This window comes from Impatiens glandulifera, chromosome 2 (genome assembly GCF_907164915.1).
Source record: "Impatiens glandulifera chromosome 2, dImpGla2.1, whole genome shotgun sequence".
In the NCBI taxonomy this organism is placed as follows: Eukaryota; Viridiplantae; Streptophyta; class Magnoliopsida; order Ericales; family Balsaminaceae; genus Impatiens; species Impatiens glandulifera.
In genome coordinates, this window is record NC_061863.1 from 61793187 (window position 1) to 61815328 (window position 22142).

The 22142-nt window shown below is 29.0% G+C and overlaps 2 protein-coding genes across 2 annotated transcripts; both read right to left on the bottom strand.

The window, feature by feature from the left end:
- Nucleotides 1-9499: 9499 nt before the first annotated feature.
- Nucleotides 9500-10478, bottom strand: LOC124925844 (glutathione S-transferase U17-like). Its single transcript, XM_047465958.1, has 2 exons — nucleotides 10113-10478; nucleotides 9500-10020 (listed from the first exon to the last, which is right to left on the bottom strand). Exons 1-2 carry the CDS (start codon nucleotides 10449-10451, stop codon nucleotides 9631-9633), a joined length of 729 nt encoding a protein of 242 aa, XP_047321914.1. The 5' UTR covers nucleotides 10452-10478; the 3' UTR covers nucleotides 9500-9630.
- Nucleotides 10479-15400: 4922 nt separating this feature from the next.
- On the bottom strand, nucleotides 15401-16145 carry LOC124926392 (glutathione S-transferase U17-like). The gene has a single exon (XM_047466606.1). The coding sequence runs from the start codon at nucleotides 16132-16134 to the stop codon at nucleotides 15409-15411; it is 726 nt and encodes a 241-aa protein (XP_047322562.1). The 5' UTR covers nucleotides 16135-16145; the 3' UTR covers nucleotides 15401-15408.
- Nucleotides 16146-22142: the final 5997 nt, after the last annotated feature.

Sequence of the window (22142 nt, forward strand, 5' to 3'; positions counted from 1 at the left end):
TTAATATTTTAGTTTTTATTTTTGTTTTTAACCTATATTTCTTAAGTCTATACAAATAAATTATTATAAATATACATTATCAAATATATATACTTATATTAAATAAGTTATTAATATATTAAATTAAAAATTATTTATCGAACACAAATAAATTGATAGATTCCATGTACATACTCATTTAAGGCTTACAAATGAATTTACTTTTTATCCAAAAAAATGTTTAAATTCTTTATACATCAATATTTTAATTTAATCTTAATACTGTATATTCCTATTTGAAACAAGTTTTGTAGTAAATTTAAATGAGTCTCAATAAATAAAAACCAACTATTTTATAAAAAAAATACATACACATCAATAACACCATCTAATTTAAATGTGTAACATGTTCTATTATTCAAATCTCATTCTAAAATTTGAAAACTAATAACAATAATAATTAAATAATCCTGAACTATTTCTGTATGTTTCCGATACAAAAATATTTGTGCAATTTATTAATTGTAGCTGACTGTGGATCTCTGAAATCTTGGAAATTAAATATTTGTAGATTTTGTAAATCCCTGAATTCTAAATGTGGATCTCTAAAATCTTAACAAACTTTATTCTTTAAGACATTTTTGTCCAAATTAATGGTGTTTATGGTTAGATTCAGTTTTTGTGTTTATAATTTAATCAAACCTCAACTAAATAATTATATTATACAAAATTTATATTAATAAATGAATCTACAACTAAGAAGTTCTAGTTAATTTGTTAAATGTTTTATTAGTCTATTATTAGTAAGATAGTTTGTTATATTTTTTATTCATAAAATGTATATAAATAAAGTTCTTAATATAATACATATAAATTATTAGGAGTTAATCTTAATTGGTAATTAGTATTATATTAATTTAACATTAGTTATTTTGTTGAAACAATTTTAAACTAATACACTTTTTATTTTTTTGTAATTTAGTTGGATCAACCTTTTTGGTTTAGTTGTTTTAATGGTTCATCCTGTTATATATAGTTAAAAATATATCATCTTTTGTATAAATAGAAAAATTAAGTTTTATTTTTTAATTATATTTAATAAATTAAGTTTTATTTCTAAATAATGATTACATAATTTTCTTAATATATTTTATTAGGATACATGTTATGAAATAATTATTTAAGTAAAAGAAAATATATTTTATTACTATCTTGTTTATGTTCTAGGGATTAGGGATGTGTTTGATATGATGTATAAAAGGGTATAATATTATTGGTATAATATAATATAGATTTTGGTTAGAATTTTACTATTAATATAAATTATAATAATAAATAATTTATACCTCATATTTGGTATAAAATTATAACTAATCCTCCTAATTACAACAATTTTCTTATATCACTTATTTTTAATTTGTCATTATAATGATTATTAATATTATATATAACTTATTATTATATAATATATTAAATATATTTTATTTAGTTTAATATTATTATTATTTTCAATTATTTTTAATATTATATATTTTTAAATAGTTTAATATTTTAATTAAAAAATATTTATTTATTTTTATAATGATAATTTTATTAATTATTAATTTTTATAATTACTTATATTATAAATAATAATTTTATTTTATTATAATTATTAATAATATTTAAATTAAATAAACATAATTTATTTTATATTATAATTAATTAAATTTACATTAATTTTAAAATAATAGTATAATAATTTATAATAATAAACAATATTATTTATAATATAAATAAATATAAAATAATAATACTAATAATAATTAAAATTTTAAATTAATATTTATACTAAATTCTTATAATATATAAAATACAAAAATATAAACCATATACAACTTATACTTTTTCTTATAATTTATATCAAAGATTAATAACCTATACAATTTATATTAACTTATATTATTTATATCTAGTTACAATTTATACCTTTATATAATTTATACCCTATGTAATTTGTCTCTTAATATTGATTTAAAAATTTTTTGGACAACATTCCCTACTAATTACGGTAAATAATAATTTTAACTAAATGTGTTGATTTTTTAATCATTTTTTTTGTTAGGTTGTCCATCAATTTATTTACATACAACTCTTTTATAAATTTCGGGTTTCTCATCTCATTCAAATAAGACTGACATCAACAAAAAAAAAAAAAAATCCTATTATTTATTTAATTAAAATATTGTTATATTTTAATCTTGCTTTATCCAAATCAAGATAAATCACAAATTTATCACTACAAAAATTTCATTTTATAAAATAATAATGAAAGCATTAAAAAAAAATTATACTTTATTTTTATAATATTAAGATAACTTTAATAGTTTATTTCAAATGATTTATTTTCTTATAAAAGAAGTTGTTGGTCTAAACTCTAAACTGAACTTTGACTTGTAAGTGTGGAAACTGGAAATGGATGGGCAGTTGGTAGATGGAACACGCATCTGCAAAGAGGAAATAAAGTTACAATGGTAGGTGGAAAATCAAAGCGGGATTACATATTTATTTTTTTATAAAAAATAATGAATTATGTGAAAATAATATATATATATATTTTAAATAAAATGACAAAAATATTTTTAAATTATAAAGAATGTATAAAGGTACTCTTGAAGAATAATTTAATAAATTAAAAAATTGTTTATGTATAAATTATGGTTTGAATTATTGTTTATGTTAATGCTTCTCAAAATATATAATTTATTTGATTAATACCTTTTAAAATGTAAATTAAGTTTTATTATTTAAAATAGTGAATAAAAATAAAAATAAAAATATAATATATATTAATTTTAAAAAAATGACATGTCAATCACACGTGTCATCATTTAACGGAAAAATTTAACGGATTTGGATATTTTTGTCCAGCAGTAACATAGATGAACATTAAACTCAACTACAGTGGTATGAACGAACAAAAATTAGTTCAATGATATACGTGAATATTTCGTTATAGTTCGATGGTCAAATTGACATTATTTCCTATATATATATATATATATATTAAATAAAATTTTATTCTATGAAAAAATTAATATGATGATCATTTTAATTTAAAACTTTTTGATTGAAAGTGAAGAGGCTAGCGGCTTGAGTTACCTTATAAATTTGTTAATATTTTGCTTAGTATTTCTGCATGTCAAATTTTCCCTTTTTTATGTTAATATATATATATATATATTATTCTTAGCAAACGAAAAACACAAATAATGACACAACTCATCTCTTGATTAATTGATTGTACATATTAAGTACTATATATATATAATTAAAAAGTTTTGACACAATTATTAACTATCATAATCTTTATTTTAATTTAAAACATTTTATATAAGAATTGAAAATTCATAACTTTTGATCTTTTTAATACCAATTCTTGACTCTTTAACTTCTCTAATAAGTTTATTAAATATATCATAATATCAAACAAGATTTGATATTATTGTCCTTCTGAGTATAAATGCCTCATCTCATGTGAGGAGAATATTTGGATTAAGAGCACGTTTAAATGTCAGAAAATTTGTATTAAGAGGTACAACCGCTTATGAATAGAGATGGCAATGGGTACTCGTATGCCCGATACCCGTAGGTACCCGATAGTTGAGTTCGGGTATTTTAAATCGGGTTCGGGGTCGGGGTCGGGCATGGGGAGAGGGAGAAGGTACCCGGTCGGGTACGGGGTCGGGGATGGGGAGTGTGCGAAACTCAAACCCGATACCCGGTTATATTAATATTATTGATTTTTTTTATTAAAGTTTAATGTGTGACTTTTCAAAAATGCTTCATCATTGCAAATGTATAATAAATATGCATAATTTAATTTGATCTTATCCACACTTCACTCCAACCATAATCATAAATACACTCCACTCCAACTTTAATTATTTTATATTCCCAAAACAATATTTCTCTACATAACTTCAATTTTTAGTTTAATAACAAAATATTACCCTCTATCATAATTCATCATATTCAATCTCTAGTTTTTTTCAATGTTCATTCTACTTTTTTCCACTCTATTAAATCTTCTTCAAGATTTACAAAAATTATGAGGTAGGTAAGTAATGGTTTAATTTTTATTTTTAATATTTTAATATTACTAATGTTAAAATTATTTATTAAAGTTGTATTTTCTTTTTTTCAAACTTTATAATCTTATAAGTAATTTAATCGGGTAATGGGTACCCGTTGGGGATCGGGTACCCGACGAATCGGGGATGGGTATAGAAGTAGAGATACCCGTCGGGTTCGAGGTCGGTGTCGAGTAGTGAAATGAAAATCGGGTTCGGGGATGGGTACTTCACTACCCGTCGGGTAGGGTATCCGTGGCCATCCCTATTTATGAATACTTTTACATCCATAATTCCATCTGTAATTTGTGATTTGGGTGCAATTTGTAGTAAATTTGTAATCTATCTTTAATTTGGGCTTTTGATTTTCCCTACCAACATTTATTCTTTATTCCCAAAAATTAGAGATGAAACTTCTAATTCAAATATACCCATGCTCAAATTAAAGTTGTTTTTGAGAATGGTCAAACATATTGCCTCTTCTAAAAAGGAAAGTTATAAAATGATATCTATATATATATAGATAGAGAAATGATAAATACAACGACTGACTAGCGAAAGCAAGGCCACGAATCCTACGTGGCTTTGCCAGCTAGGAGAGAAAAAAAAAAAAAAAACGTTTCTGCATATCCTCTTTCACCCAATAAGGTTTCATATTTCTGCATTTCTTTCTTTCTCTGAAACGCTTCATTTATTTCTCTTCTCCAGCTCCGGCAGCATTTATTTCTCTTCTCCGGCTGCATTTATTTCTTTTCCACGGCTGCATTTACTTCTCAATGGTATCCTTTTTAAGGATCTTTATTATTTTTTTAACAGATCCAGAATTTAGATTTTATAGATCTAGGGTTTAGATTTTACAGATCTAGGGTTTTACATTTTACAGATGTATATATGGATTTAAACGGTTTGAATTTTCAGGATACAGAAGCACCAAACTTGAACAACCCAGTAGATGAAGAACTTAACCTGAACAGATCCACCCCCGTTGAACCCCAAAGGTACCCTGAACAGATCTAGTGGTTTCAGGACAAGAAAGGGTCCTTCCTTGTCCCGAAATGTGTGGTGTCTTGTAAGAAAATGTTGTGTTTCGGGTAAACAAATTTTGTGTTTCGGGACCCGAAATGAGTCGTTTCGGGACAAGAAAGGGTCAAAACCAACCATTTCGGGACAAACATTGTTTTGTTTCGGGACCCGAAATAGGTCGTTTCGGGACAACAAAGGTGGTTTCGGGACCCGAAAGGTGGTTTCGGGACCCGAAACGGGTGGTTTCGGGACCCGAAACGGGTGGTTTCGGGACCCGAAACGGGTGGTTTCGGGACCCGAAACGGGTGGTTTCGGGACCCGAAACTGGTTGTTTCGGGACCCGAAAGGTTGTTTCGGGACCCGAAAGGTGGTTTCGGGACTCGAAACGGGTTGTTTCAGGACCCGAAATGGTTGGATTCGGGACCCGAAATGGGTGTTTTATGGACTTTTTCTTACGGTTTCACATAATTTTTGCAGTCACATTCCTAGTGTTGGAATGACATTTTCCTCCGAAGAACAACTTCTTGAATTCTACACATCATATGCCCACTTAACGGGATTCGGCATTACCAAATTAGGGAGCAAAAATGTAGGTGGTAAGAGGAAATATTTCAGCGTTGGTTGTGCCAAGAGTTTTATGAAAGAATCGAAGGCAAAAAATAAGTTTCATCAGCCTAGACCAATAACGAAGACAGATTGTAAAGCAAAGATTAATGTTGTTGTTCGAAATGAAGGGGAATATGTGATAACAAGTATTTCTCTTGAGCACAACCATACATTAAGCCCAAAGAGAATACGTCATGTTAGATCCTACAAAGTGATTGACGGAAATGTAAAAAGAAGATTGGATACAAACGATGAAGCTGGAATAACTGTGGCCAAAACATTTCAATCACTTGTAGTTGAAGCTGGAGGGTATGAAAACATGTCTTTCGATGAGGAACTGCTTCACCACCCTCTTTTTGAACCTGCAATTCATATCCTGCGTCACGATGAATTTGGGCAGACTCGAAGTTCTTCGGCTTGTCCTGCGTCATATATGGAGATTTAAGGTTTGCTGGAACTTTCATTTGTCGCACGGGATTTTTCCTTCTTTTTCTTGGAGGCACCTCTTTTCCATCGTCATCTGTGTTATTCCCCTCAACATTTTGAGCAGCAGGCTCCTTGTCACCGGCCTCATCAAGACCCACCTCCTTGTCAGCGGCCTCATCAAGACCACCGTCATTTTGAGCAGGCTCCTTGTCACCGGCCTCATCAAGACCACCGTCATTTTGAGCAGGCTCCTTGTCACCGGCCTCATCAAGACCCACCTCCTTGTCAGCAGCATCTTTGTCACATTGTGTTTCAGAAGGTGCTTGATCCTTGAAGTATTTATGCATGGCATCCCTGAAAAGTTTATTCTTGTCCATTGCTCTGTAAATGATGTGCATGGCGTTGTCATACAATGGTGTTGCATCCCAGCCTGAACTTAAAGATTCCATTTTTCTCATCGCTTTTTCAAGCATCACTGTACATTTCGTAACGCACACCAAATTCTCTGTAAATGTTATTCCGACCTCATCCGGAGCTGTGTTCAGAGGTGGTGACCTATTCCTAGGTTCTGTTGCTGCTGCCGCCGCCGCCTTTGGGGTCTGAGACACCCCATCAATATCACCCTCCTCGTTCTCCTCCTCGTCGTTCTCTCTGAAATCATTATCCTCGTCGTCGCTCTCATCCCACATCCCGGGTAGTGGAATGCGTCCCAGAACGCTTCCACGTCCGAATCCTCCATTATCCAACTCTGTATCCAGCCTAAACTTCAACGTTGTGTCATTCCAACATGACAGTATAGGAAATCGTCGCTCAGTAACTCCTCCCAGTTCAGGGTTGCTCACCCTATACACGTAGCATAGCTGAAAACATACATATGTTAAAACTAAATATTTTTGAAAACATGAAAATGAATGAGTGATAACTTACGATAAAGAACGTATGTGGTCCTTGGAAATGTCGTTTTTCATTCTGCTTCACTTTTGCGCATGATTGAACTAATCCTTCAAGTACAAATTTGCACCAATTGAACTTCTTGATATTGTCAACATCTGAAATAGATTTCAGAATTCTATACCTGCAAATGAAAAAAACATATTTGAGGATTATTTAACAATACAAATTTGTTGTCATGCAATTGAAAATAATAGAAATGAGATATACCTGGATAGGTTACCTAGGTGATCACACCAGAGAAAGCAACTGACAACAAATAATACGAAGTCTATCTTGAAATTGTTGTCAGCAGCTTTGTTCTCAATGATTTTGATCGGCATAGCAGTCGCTAAAGGAGCGCCATTATCGGGGTTACCCCATCGAGTCCTAAATGCCCTCAACTTGTCATCAATCTCGTTATTCTGATATTCTAAAATATCCAGCTCCCCTCTGGGGAGACCCAATACCATATGAACGTCCTCTTCTTCGATTTTCACTTCCTCGCCATTCTCTAGGGTGAATGAACATTTATTGCAGTCAAACTTTCTGACTAGATAACGAGAGATCTCCCCGGGGCATTTAGAAAGCGATAATGAAAGTAGAGCGCCAAAGCCTATTGACTTCACAGCATCTTTTTGTTCCTTAGACAGCATTTGAAGAAGATTGAAAAGGCCACTAGACGATGTCCTAGTTAAAAATAAGTTGTGGGGGGCTGCTTTGGGAGCTGTTGCTCTAGGGGATTTTGGAACTGATTTGGGAGCTGCATTGGGAGCTGTTGCTCTAGGGGATTTGGGAACTGGTTTGGAAGCTGCTTTGGGAGCTGGATTGGGAGCTGATTCTTGGACAATACTTTTACGTTTATTTGTCCTACAACAACAAATGATAAACATTTAAAAGCCATGAAGCAAATAATCACTTAAATGAAGCAATTCGGGTCCCGAAACCACCCGTTTCGGGTCCCGAAACCACCTTTCGGGTCCCGAAACCACCCGTTTCGGGTCCCGAAACCACCCGTTTCGGGTCCCGAAACACACTTTCGGGACCCTAAATTCAGCCAAACATTAAGTAATCCAACTTTCGGGTCCCGAAACCATCTATTTCGGGTCCCGAAACACACTTTCGGGACCCTAAATTCAGCCAAACATTAAGAAATCCAACTTTCAGGTCCCGAAACAGCCTATTTTGGGTCCCGAAACCACACTTTCGGAACCCTAAATTCAGCCAAACATGAAGTTATCCCACTTTCGGGACCCATAACAGCCTATTTCGGGTCCCGAAATCACACTTTCGGGACCCTAAATTCAGCCAAACATGAAGTTATCCCACTTTCGGGACCCATAACATCCTATTTCGGGTCCCTAAATTCAGCAAATACCCAATAAATTTAGTTTTGGCTAACCATAATACAACCATACACAATTAAATCAGACTTTCGTGTAACGAAAACTTTGTTTCGAGAACCATAATGCAGCAATACCCTAACCCTAAACTCTGAAACCCTAACCCTAACTGCAAAACCCTGACCCTAACCGCAAAACGCTAACCCTACGATTCTAAAATAGAAGATGTCTTATTTACCTTGTCCTTGGAGATCTTGGGGCCTTGCATGGAGATTTACCTGAAACACCAGCCTAAAAAGAAAATATTACGAAATGAACACGAAGGCGGACGATTCTGAAACTGAAATATTAAAGAATGAGAAGTGTCTTACCATTTTCGAGCGAAAGAAGAAAGTAGAAGTCGGGATGCCGGAGTGATAAATCGCCAGAGAAGACGCCGGTTCGTTCGCCGGATGTGATAAATTAAAAGAAGAAAGAGAGGGAAGAAGAAAGAAGAAAGAGGAGCAGAAACGTTTTAATTTTTTTTTTTCTTTCTCTCTCCTAGCTGGCAAGGCCACGTAGGATTCGTGGCCTTACTTTCGCTAGTCATTCGTTGTATTTATCATTTCTCAAATAGATAATAGATTATCCTATTTTCTAAAGATGGCTCAAGTGTGTAAACTTAAACCATACAAACTTACGCTCGATTACTGAGCTAAGAGTTTCACCTGTATAATAATTTATCCTAATTAAATTATCTCACTATCATCTTTATAATAAATAAATTGTATATATTCCTTAAAATAATCTGACGGATTTATTAAGACACAATTATATATTCAAATGGGCCATGTTAATTTTTGCATGCACTAAGGAGATTGGAAAGCATGATAATATAAGTTTGTTCTAGGTCAGTTTTTGAGGGTTAGTTAAGATTAGAGGAATTTATCCCATGTTTTGTAAACATATTTTTTTGAAATAATATTTTAAGTATATATATTTTATAAATTCAATCAAAATTAAACATCACTATCATTCATCACATAATATCATTTATTTAAGAAAAACACATTATTAATATATTTTAAATACATTTACTAAAAAAAAAAATCAAATTCTTAAAATCACCCTCAAACTGATCAATTAACATTATTTTACTTAGAAAACATTTGCAAGGGACAAGGAAGAAGACATGATAGGTAGGATATTAAATGAGATGGGATTTTTGTATCTTAATTGTGCGTGGATGGTGGTACTGGTGCCTTAGACTTTGCAAACAACACTTTAGCAAACTCCACCAGCTTATCTGTCTCCGGCAACAAGTCCTTGACGGCCGGATCAGAGGCGAACTTCTCCGCCCATTTGCTTAAATTGGGGACCTTGGCCTCATCGAAAAGCTTAACCCCGTTCATCTTCTCAGTTGCCCTGATCCATCCCAAGAAGCATCCTAAAGCAACGTCAATGTACCCAATCTTCTCACCGCCGAAAAAGTCGCCGGATCCTTTGTTGGTCTCAACAAACGCCCCTTCCAGTAGAAGAAGCCCATCTATGACTTGCTCAAAAGCTGACTTCATGGCCTCCTCGTCCTGCGCCTTGGCTATCCCATGCAAAGACGGGAACCACTGGACAAGAAAACACATCATTTGTGGGTATATATTATTTATTGGGTACTACTACTACAATTTAATTAGCTAATAATTATAAAATGACGAACCTTGTCGTCGATGTAAGCGGTCCAGAACCTGGCAATGGCACGATCATAGGGATCAGAAGGGAGGATGGACCGACCTGAGGTCCAAACCTCGTCAACATACTGAACAATGACGAGGGACTCGGAGATGGGCTTATCGACATGGATGAGAACAGGGATCTTCTTGTGGACAGGGTTCGATTTGAGCAAGAGGTCCGATTTGACCCCCATTTTTAAATCCTCAATAAACTCGTAAGCCACGGACTTGATGTTGAGAGCGATGCGAACCCTGATCACAAATGGGCTCGCCCATGCCCCTAGCACCCTCACTTCTCCTCCTCCTGCTGCTGCTGCTTCCGCCATATCTGATCTCTCTCTGTGGATGTAATTGTAAGTAGAGGAGAGGATGATGGTGATATATATATATAAATAAATAAATGTGGAAAGAATGCCCATTGCCCACATTAACGCGTACACGCGGTATAGAAGGATTCGAAGCCGACCAATTAATGTGTAGGGGCAAATGGGCCAATTACAAAACCAATTAATATACCATTTTATATTCAATTTAAAATTTACTCCTTTTTTAATATATATATATATATATATATATATATATATATATATATATATATATTATATTTCAACTTAATGATTTTATTTAAAATATTTAATTATAAAATATTTTGAATTTTTATTTTATGCAAGAGGTCTTTTATTTAAATAAACTCCTAATTGTCTTAAAATAAATTCCGGACCAATTAACATGAACATTTGTAATTCCGGATCACTAGATTTTTTTTTAAGCATTTTTGTCAAACTCAAATACGAACACTTTCCTACATTACCTTAAATTATTATATATAAAATAAATTCAATTCTGGCGTGAAATCAAGCTAATTTTCCTTTAATTTAAAAAAAAAACAAAAAATTCAATTTCCTTCGTTAATCTATATATATATAATGATGCTTAATTTTTAAAGTGTCCGGATTGTCGGGTCGAGAGCTGTGGTTAATTTGGATACTTGAGTCGGATTGTGGGTTGACCCGTTTTAAAATTTAAAACGGTTAAAAATAAAATTAAAAATGCTAGAAGTATGTTTCGAACTTACAACCTAACAAAACAAATACAACTATTTAACCAACTAGGCTACAAAAACTATATATTTTAAATTCAACACCAAATTTGATAAACGTGGGACGTTTTAATATTAATATAAGTTCAACTTTTTAACTAACTAATCTATATATATATAATGATGCTTAATTTTTAAAGTGTCCGGATTGCCAGGTCGAGAGTTGTGGTTAATTTGGATACTTGAGTCGGATTGTGGGTTGACCCGCCTTTAAATTTAAAACGATTAAAAATAAAATTAAAAATGCTAAAGGTATGTTTCGAACTTGCAACTTAACATAACAAATACAACTCTTCAACCAACTAGGCTACTAAAACTTTATATTTTAAATTCAACACCAAATTTGATAAACGCGGGACATTTTAACATTAATATAAGTTCAACTTTTTAACTAACTAATCTTTCTCTATATATAATGATGCTTAATTTTTATAGTGTCCGGATTGCCGGTGTCGAGAGCTGTGGTTAATTTGGATACTTGGGTCGGATTGTGGGTTGACCCGCCTTTAAATTTAAAACGGTTAAAAATAAAATTAAAAATGCTAGAGGTATGTTTCGAACTTGCAACCTAACAAAACAAGTACAACTCTTTAATCAACTAGGTTACAAAGATTTTACATTTTAAATTCAACACCAAATTTGATAAACGCGAAACGTTTTAATATTAATATAAGTTCAACTTTTTAATTAACTAATCTATATATATATAATGATGCTTAATTTTTAAAGTGTCTGAATTGCTGGGTCGAGAGCTGTGGTTAATTTGGATACTTGGGTCAGATTGTGGGTTGACCCGCTTTTAAATTTAAAACGGTTAAAAATAAAATTAAAAATGCTAGAGGTATGTTTGGAATTTGCAACCTAACAAAATAAGTACAACTCTTTAACCAACTAGGCTACTAAAATTTTATATTTTAAATTCAACACCAAATCTGATAAACGCAGGACGTTTTAACATTAATATAAGTTCAGCTTTTTAACTAACTAATATATAATGATGTTGAGTAAATGAATACTTGGATCGGATTGTGGGTTACCCACCCATAAACTTAAGACGATTAAAAATAAAATAAAAAATGTTATCCGTAATTTTTTTCACGGTTTTTTATATTATTACTCGTGCAAATGCACGGGCTAAATGCTAGTAGTCATAAGACTCATAACTCATAATAGTCAAAGCGACTTCGAGTTATGGGCTAACCCAGCCCACTTAAAAAAAAAAAGTTATAGATTTATTTTTTATATTTCTAATTTAAAAAGTTGATAAAAAGTTATTTTTTTTTTTTGAGATTTGTACCCATCAACAAATAAAAATTTTAATTTTTTTTTTCAGAACCACTAACTAGACTATAATATTTTATGTTTATCAACATAATAAATTTTAATTAAATATCCTACTGCCCTAGCTTGTTGCATTTAACCCAAATGACCTTGCTAATAGTGAATTTGAAATTTTCAAACATTAATTATTGTTTACATAACAAACAACTAACATCATCCATCAGCCCTTTCCTTCACTAGTTGAAAATATATGATCCAAACTTTAATTATTTTTTACATAACTAACATCATCTATCTACCATCTTTTAAGTCTGTCTTTAATTGATAGCCGACCTCAAAACCCAACCAATGTATAAACTTGTCGATAAGTATCATTTTACTAGTCAATGTCATTACCATAATTTTCAATTTTTTCTCCATGCTTGAGAAGTAATAAATGTGTCAATCTACTATACTTATGCATTCTTATACATTATTTCTTATCTTATCTTATCCTATCCATAGTTATAGTTATGTTTATGATCAATGAAGCATTCTTTGACTTATATTTTGATTAAAAAGATGTCATGTCGTTTCCCATTTTTACCTTGTGCAATTTTAATTCTTTTTAAATATATCTCATTTGAATAATTTTGAATTCACATAATCCATCTATGGGTTAATGACAGAATTTTGTATTCTCCTTATTCCCAAACTTAACACTCACAAACGGCCAAACAAGCCATCTAAGACTTAGAGCTATCTGATTGATTATGTATTTTATGTTAGGTTGAATTGTTGTTAGAAATTCTCGATGATATTCAAGGAGATTTTAATGTTTTTTAGACAATTCTTCACTTAATTATCTTTTATTGATGAGATATTTATTTTGACTAATCGTCCATATTTATTTTGACTAATCGTCCATAATATATAGTATGTGCTTATTTAAACAATAACATAAAATATGGTATTTTATAAGGAAAATAAGATATTTATTTTTTCACATGACATGAAAGTAAAATTTAGGAAAAGCAAAAAAAATGTAAAACTTGTTAAGGCGATAAATAAAATTAAAAACTATAGAAAAATCAAAAACCATTTTTAAAAAAGAGGAAAATAAGAAGACATATCTAGCTATTTTATTTTTATATTTTTTTTACAAAACACTACTTAATTTTCTATTGTTGAGAAATATATTCACACCAAATCAATTATTTATTAGTATAACTTTTATAAGTTGTCAATATTTACTTTAATTTTCATAATCTCACCGACTTAGTCAGAATCCTAGTTGAGTTTTCATTTATATTATCAATCTCTTCCGATTAAAACTTTATAAGTGACTCAAGTTGTACTTTGTTCCCGTAGGATTTAAGAGATACTTCCCGTGACATTTTAATCTTACCATTATGTCGACTCTAATGTTAAATGTAACGTCTCAAACTCAAATATCGTTACCCATAATAAATCTTAATAAAAGGAAAATAAAAAAAATCTCCAAACAAACAAGATGTGACCATAACTCAAACATTATATAAAAGATATTATAAAGGTGTATACTCGTATAGTCTATTAAACATTTACAATAGATATTTTCCAAAATGAAAAAAAAACACAAACTCAACTTAAAAACCTATTAATTATTTTGATACGTATAAAATTCAAATAATCAGCCGATCAATATCAAAGTATGGATGAACCAAAAAAAGTTCAATTCTTTAGATTAGGACAACGCCAAAATGTAAAACAGAGAATTGCACCAGCCGGCCAATAATTGTTTGGAGCTAAATAATTAATGGAATTATTTAAATTATCCAAATCATCAATAAAATGCCAAAATATATTCTTCTTATTTATAAATTAATCTTTATAAATATGGCGATTTAAATTAAGCAAATATCTCATCAATAGAAAATTAGAAATACATTTAAGTTCTTACTAATTAACACTCTCTTAATTTTAATGTGAGCATCAGATTCGTACAGATCTATATATCATGAATATTATATAAAAATTTGGTTATTTTTTTATTATTAAAAAATACATAAAAGGAAAGCTAGGGAGCTTCTTTATCAATAAATAATATGTATCCCGTGCATTTGCACGAGTAATAATAATATAAAAACCGTGAAAAAAATATTACGGTAAAAAATTTACGGGCGGGTCAACTCACAATCCGACCCAAGTATCCATTTACTCTCACATATATCCAAATTAACCACAGCGCTCGACCCGACAATCCGGACACTTTAAAAATTAAGCATCATTATATATATATATAGATAATAGTAATAAATGAGAATATTTTGATATTTTATTAATATTTTAAATATAGTTTTTTAAAAGAGGATCAAAATAAAAATTAAAATTAAAAGCAAAACAAAAATCATTTTTAAATAAGATTAAAAAAAAAAGGCTCATCTAGTTACAAAATTCTTTACCGCACAATCTCCCATCTTTAATTTTAAAATCCACAGTTAAATAACAATTAAATATATATATATATATATATATATATATATATATATTTTATAATGACATAACTTCTTAATTTTCTAATAATTTTCAATTTAATTTATTATTAATTTTATAAAAAAAATTACATTAAATTACTCATTTTATTCATAATTTTAATATGTTAAATGCATGGTTGGGTTAGCATTAAATTGTTTGTTACGGTGATGCTATTAGTGCATGTGTAATTCATCATCCCACTGCTCATCTCTTACCTTAAAATACAAAGAAAAATGATGATAAGAATGACATATATTTATTATCTTTCATAAACTTCATATTTTATTTAATTTCCCAACTTAGATAAAGTTCCTTTATTCCTTCCTAATAGATAACATAACTGAATATCACCATCATCATCGATCCCATTACAGTTTACAAACACAAACAGAGACACCTTCAGTTTCTTAATTCTGAGTGGATGGTGGTGGTGCGTTCAACTTTGCAAACAATAATTTAGCAAACTCCGCCAGCTTCTCTGTCTCCGGCAAGACGTCCTTCACCGCCGGATGAGACCCAAACTTCTCCGCCCAGTTGCTTAAATTGGGCACCTTAGCCTCATCGAAAACCTTAACTCCGAACAACTTCTCAGTGACCCTTATCCACGCCAAGAAGCATCCCAAAGCAATGTCAATGTACCCAATCTTCTCACCGCCGAAAAAATCTCCAGATCCTTTGTTGGTCTCAATGAATGCCCCTTCCAACAAAACAACCCCATTCAACACTTGCTCAAAAGCTGCCTTCTTCCCCTCATCATCTTGCGCCATCGCTATTCCATTCAATGATGGGAACCACTTGTCGTCAATGTAAGCGGCCCAAAACCTGGCAATGGCGCGATCATAAGGATCAGAAGGGAGAATGGCCGGACCGGATGAGTTCCAGACGTCGTCAACGTACTGAACAATGACGAGAGACTCAGAGATCGGCTTGTCTGCATGGAGGAGAACAGGGACCTTCTTGTGGACCGGGTTCGATTTCAGCAAAAGTTCCGATTTGACCCCCATTTTGATCTCCTCTAGAAATTCGTAATCCACGGACTTAACGTTGAGAGCAATGCGAACCCTGATCACAAATGGGCTCGCCCACGCCCCTAGCACCTTCACTTCTCTTCCTTCTGCTGCTGCTGCGGCCATATCTGTGTATGTAATATAGTAGCTAGCTAGGGTTTGCTCTTTGTCTGGATGCTTCATGGTGGTGATAACTGATATATATATATAGTATAGAAGAAACTAGTCATGGGGACGTGTCTTTTTTTTTTATCCATAATATTTATTTATTAGACATTATCTATTAACAATAACAGAGAATTGTTAGGTGGGAAGATCTGTTTTTACCTTTTGGGATTATTCTGACATTTATTGGTAAGAAATTCAATATATTTCTAGTTTTCTATTCATGAGATATTTACTTTAAATGGTCTTATTACTAAAAAAGTTTGTTTTGGAAAAAATAATTTTCATTGATGAAATATTTGCTTAAAATGGACCATATTTATTGTTAATATTTTACTGTAAAAAAAATAAAAGAATTTTTTTTTGCCATTTATTGATTAATCTTAATAATTTAACAAAAGGAATAAAACTTATCACATAACAATCTCTAACTTTTGGTAGGTGCTTAATAGACTTATTTTAAATTAATTTATTTTAAATTTCTTGATTTTTTTATTTAATCTGATTTAATTATTATTATTTATAAATACTAAACTTAATATTAATAAAGTTTTCATAAATATACTTTTAAAATTTATAATGGTATTTATAACCAGTATTAAATATGTGATAATAAATATTATTTATTGAACAATTAATCTTATCAAATAATTTTATTGAAATTCTTAAGATAAATTAATATTTTGTTATTTTGAGACAACAACAAAAATTAGTTGTTAAATGAATTGAACAATTATTTCACAAAATTTTATTTATTTAATTTTCTTGGTTTTCATTTTGAGTTGCTTGATTTGAATTGGTTTATTATATTTGAGATAGGGTTACAATATTTGATGTATTTACAAGATTTTATTGCTTATTTGGTCATGAATATAATAAATTATTTGGATTTTTTATAATTTAATTTTCGCAACTTAGTTTTAAAATATGAATTAATATATATATATATATATATATATATATATATATATATATATATATATATATATATATTTATCTATATATATATATATATAATGATGCTTAATTTTTAAAGTGTCCGGATTGCCGGGTTGAGAGCTGTGGTTAATTTGGATACTTGGGTCGGATTGTGGGTTGACCCGCCTTTAAATTTAAAACGGTTAAAAATAAAATAAAAAATGCTAGAAGTATGTTTCGAACTTGCAACCTAACAAAAAAAACAAGTAATTTTTTTTAACCAACTAGGCTACTAAGACTTTATATTTTAAATTTAACAACAAATTTGATAAACGCAGAACGTTTTAATATTAATATAAGTTCAACTTTTTAACTAACTAATATATAATGATGTTGAGTAAATAGATACGTGGGTCGGATTGTGGGTTGACCCCCCATAAACTTAAAACGGTTAAAAATAAAATTAAAATTGTTATCCGTAATTTTTTTTCACGGTTTTTTATATTATTACTCGTGCATTTGCACGGGCTAAATGCTAGTTTAATTAATGTTGGTTCTTTAAGTATTAAATTTGATGTGAAATGTTAGGACTTGTTTGGGAGTGAGTTATTAAATATCTTATGGAATATTTAAAAAATTATATTTTTTTTAATGATTTTGATAAAGTGAAATTGTTTTTGATAAAAAATACTTAAATTTATTATTATATAATGATAAAATATTGATTTTTTAAATACAAATTATTTTAGGACATGTTTGATTTAACGTTTATAAATTGAGTATGTGCGTTTGTGTAATAAGCTGCAGTAACTTTGCGTAATAACTCACCAAAAATTATAATCAATAACACTTTTACGTTTAAACTCAATTTTCTATTTACCTCCTTCCTCAGCTTTCTCTCTACCTCCCTTCTCAGCGTTTAAGATTGTAATCTCATCGCTTAAGATTATAATCTCAGCGTTTAAGATTATAATCTCAGCGTTTAAAATTATAATCTTACCGTTTTTCTCTCTAATCAATTTTAAATATTTTTTATTCATTCTCTCTCATCTATTTTATTCATTTTTAATTTATTTATTTATTCACTCTCATTTATTTCATATATTTATAATATTTTTATATATTTATAATATTTTTATATATTTATATAAAATTATTATAATAAAAAACATATATTTAAATATATTTTTATTTATTATTTATAATATATGTATCTTAATATATAAAATAATTAAGTAAAATATAAAATATAAATACATTATGATTTTTTTTTTTATATTTATAATTTTAGAAATTAAACTAACCTTAATTATATAAAATTATCAGGTTACAATTTAAATGAATGATAATACAATAGAGTGAGAGAAACTCAAAAATAAATGAAAAATATTAGATTAGAAGTAGAGGGTAGAAATGTAAAAAATATATATATAATAATAATAATAAATTATTTTTTTATTCATATCATTTATTTTAGAATATATTATTTTTTTAATTTAAGTCATTTATTAATATTTAAAATTATATATTAAAAAAACGTATAAAAATTAATATATTAATATAATTTATTTTGAAATATATATTATTTTTTAATTTAAATTATTTATTAATATTTAAAATTAAATTAATAAAAATATATATATATATAATATTAATTATTAAATAATATTATAAATATAAAAAAAAAAATTGAGTGTATAAGTTAAATCAAACATACCCAAGCTTAACTATTAAATAAGCTAAAATCATATCAAATATAATTGAGAATAAGCTGGATAAAATGACGTTAATAAGCTGAAGCAAACTAGTTAATATATGGATCAGACAAAACGGATTGAATAAACTTAGTTTGGATTTAATACGGATCAGACAAAACGAATTGGTTTTACCCGTTTACTCCCCTTAGATACGGGGAATAAGAAAGAGTCATGATATATCATATATGATTATGTAAATAATCCACAACCGAACAAATCCAAAGAACGAAGGTAGTTGAATCAAGTGGCTCACAATTGAAACACGTCAACTGTACGTCAATCTTATGGAGGACCCGTTTGGAAACATAAATGATTTTGGATGTATTTCAAATTATACTATAAGATATAATTACAAATACAAATTTATTTTTTAAAAATTTGGATACAAATATGTTTATAATGAATTGATTTTTTTAATATATATTCAATATTTTATATATTTTATACATATTAATTCTATGTTTTATTATATTTTAAACATTTAATTTATATATATTATTAATCCTAAAAGTTTCATATTGGATTATTTGAATAATTCATAAATTATTTAAATAATTTTGATTCATCAAAATATTAAAAAATGAGTTTTTTTTTTTTTTTTTCTAGAAAGACATTATTGGGGATTTGAGTTATTTTCTCTGATTTTTTTAATCTAAAATCAAATTATTTCATATTTACTTTCAACCTCAAATCACCCGTTCCTCACTACCTTGAGTACTAGTTCGGGGATCGGTAAAAATATATTTTTCAACCAAAATGGAGTATAATCAATTATACAAAATTCAAGTCCATCTGAAAAAAAAAATTATACTCTTTTAAAATATGAGGTTAATACCATTATCATTATTGCTACCTAGGATAGTCCACATTCCGTCGCTCCCTCATAAAATCTGAATAAAAAATTAAACATTAACAGAGTTTGGATATAAGAATAATATGGGTTAACATTTAACTAATAAAATTATGTAGTGTTGTTATAAATAATATAAACTTATTATATTTATTTAATAAAATAGAAAATGTAATTCCTAAATTAATTTTTTTTTTTTTTTTTTTTTGTCTTTTTTCACTTTAGACACACCAATACTAAGGGTTGTTACTTATTATGGTAGAATTTAAATTTTTTAGTTGCATCGGGTGAAGTACCCGTCCTCGAACCGACGAGTATATTTATTTATATCTTTATTTTCGATTTATTGAGTATCCTATTACTCAATTAAATATTTATATGATTGCAGAGATTTAAGAAAAGAAAACATAATTTTTTAAAATTTTAAAATGTTGATGAAAAAAAAAAACATAAAATATATATTTACTGATTAGTTATCTATTTAGTAGATCTTGAAGAGATAAAAAAAAAATTGAAAGAGATATATAAATTTTTTAAGATGGAAAATGAGAAGAGATAAATATTTTTTTTTTAAGATGAAAGATGAGAAGAGAAAATTAAATTTTTTATTAAGAAAAAATTGAAGATTAAGAATAATAAGTTATAAGAGATAAATAATTTTATTGAGAACATTAAAAATTTAAAGTTGAGTGGAGTGGACAAGAACAAAAATAAATAATATATTTATTATGATATTTGTGCATTTAAAAAGTCACTTTATTTTTATTTATTTTTTTAATTAAAAGAATTACAATGACATATTACAGTAATGACTTCCGCTTAAAGTCAAAACGCTTACAGATTAATCAAACTCGTGATATAAATTAAAAAAATATTTTATTTATAATATTACAGGTAACAAATTTAGGCTTTGCATACTCTCCATCCTTGAACCCAAGCCCGATCCCAATCGGGTACCTTCTCTCCCTTCTCATACCCGATCCCAATCCGAACTCAACCATCGGATACCTACAGATATTGGGTATACATACTCATTGTCACCCCTAAGCGAGACTCAGAAGCAACTTGTTTGGTTGAGATGTTTTAAATAATTTCAACCTAATTAATTATTAATTTACTCTTAATAATCAATTACATCACTCAATCTTTTAAACAAAATATTATAATACATTATATTTCTAAAAAAAAAAATTATTATTATATATTAATATTTTTTATTTTTTTATTAAAATATTTCATTCTCTAAAAATCACTATCAGGACCTTAATGCAGGTAAGCCCCATGGGTTAGCTGCTATAGCAGACAAAAAAAAAATACAATGAAAACCTTAATAATTTATTTATTTTGTATGCCCAACAGATTTTTTTTTTTAAATTTATATATTTATAAGTTTTTTAAACAATAAACTATTATTTATATATGGCCTAGGTGGGATAATTGTTTGCCACAATTTTTTTTTACTAGGGCATTTCAAAGGTGAGTACCAGCATTGATCACCACCCATCAAATTTTTTAAATTTTGTGTAAATTATTGTATTCTCTTACAAGGTCATGAAAAGAAGATAGGTGTTATCAATTTTTTTATTTATTTTATAAAGTTCGATAATTACTATTATCTATTTAACTGTTAAGGTTTGAATTAAACTCATACAAAATAGTATCTTGATTTAAATGGATAAGTAACTCTAAAAAACAATCTATTATAAAGGGTCAACTGTGTGCTTTATAAAGTGTTAAATAATAACCCATTTTATCCTTTAAATTTGACTTAAATTAAAATATATATAATTACCTAGAGTTTTGGAATTAACCATCAATAAGGTCTTTTAATTGTTCCTTTTCCCGAGATTTGACCTAAAAGAACTCAGAATAGCCAATTATGATTTTAAATTTGCCTTAATTTCTCTATTTTTAATTAATTAAATTATGGAATTAATTACAAATTAAAAGTAACATTATTTTTCATCAATCTCTTGTAATGATTCCATTTTTCTTCTTAATCTACATCTAATACTAGCCAGTAGCTCAGTTTTCCTTATATTTGTTATCCCCGTGCCAAAAAGAGTCGTTACAACTTCTCTCATCATAGCCCTCAAATGGGCATTATTATCCAACTTCACTAGGGTTTCTTCCACTTGAATATATATATATATATATACCCTTTACAGGGGTACGACTCCTCCATCAATAAGAACATATATATATATAGGATCAATTAGTCACAATGTATGAGTGTTTCCTACTTTTATTTTTATTTAAATAAATTGTTGTGTAAAGTATAATTTAAAGTAGAATGTAGTCAAACCAGAGAAAGGGAAGTGCTGTTATATTTTCATAATAAATGTCAAATGTCAACTCAAAAGAGGAATGAAGTCAACCTTCTTGTTTTTTGAAAGATGAATGAATTCAATATCAGAGAGACTATGTGGTGATTAAAGGGGGGC

What these genes read in the sequence shown, in the direction of transcription:
- LOC124926392 (XM_047466606.1), bottom strand. Translation starts at nt 16,134, where the DNA reads ATGGCCGCAGCAGCAGCAGAAGGAAGAGAAGTGAAGGTGCTAGGGGCG.
- LOC124925844 (XM_047465958.1), bottom strand. Translation starts at nt 10,451, where the DNA reads ATGGCGGAAGCAGCAGCAGCAGGAGGAGGAGAAGTGAGGGTGCTAGGG. An exon ending in CCGCTTACATCGACGACAAG is followed by an intron (nt 10,021 to 10,112) that starts GTTCGTCATTTT and finishes TTTCTTGTCCAG; the next exon opens with TGGTTCCCGTCTTTGCATGG.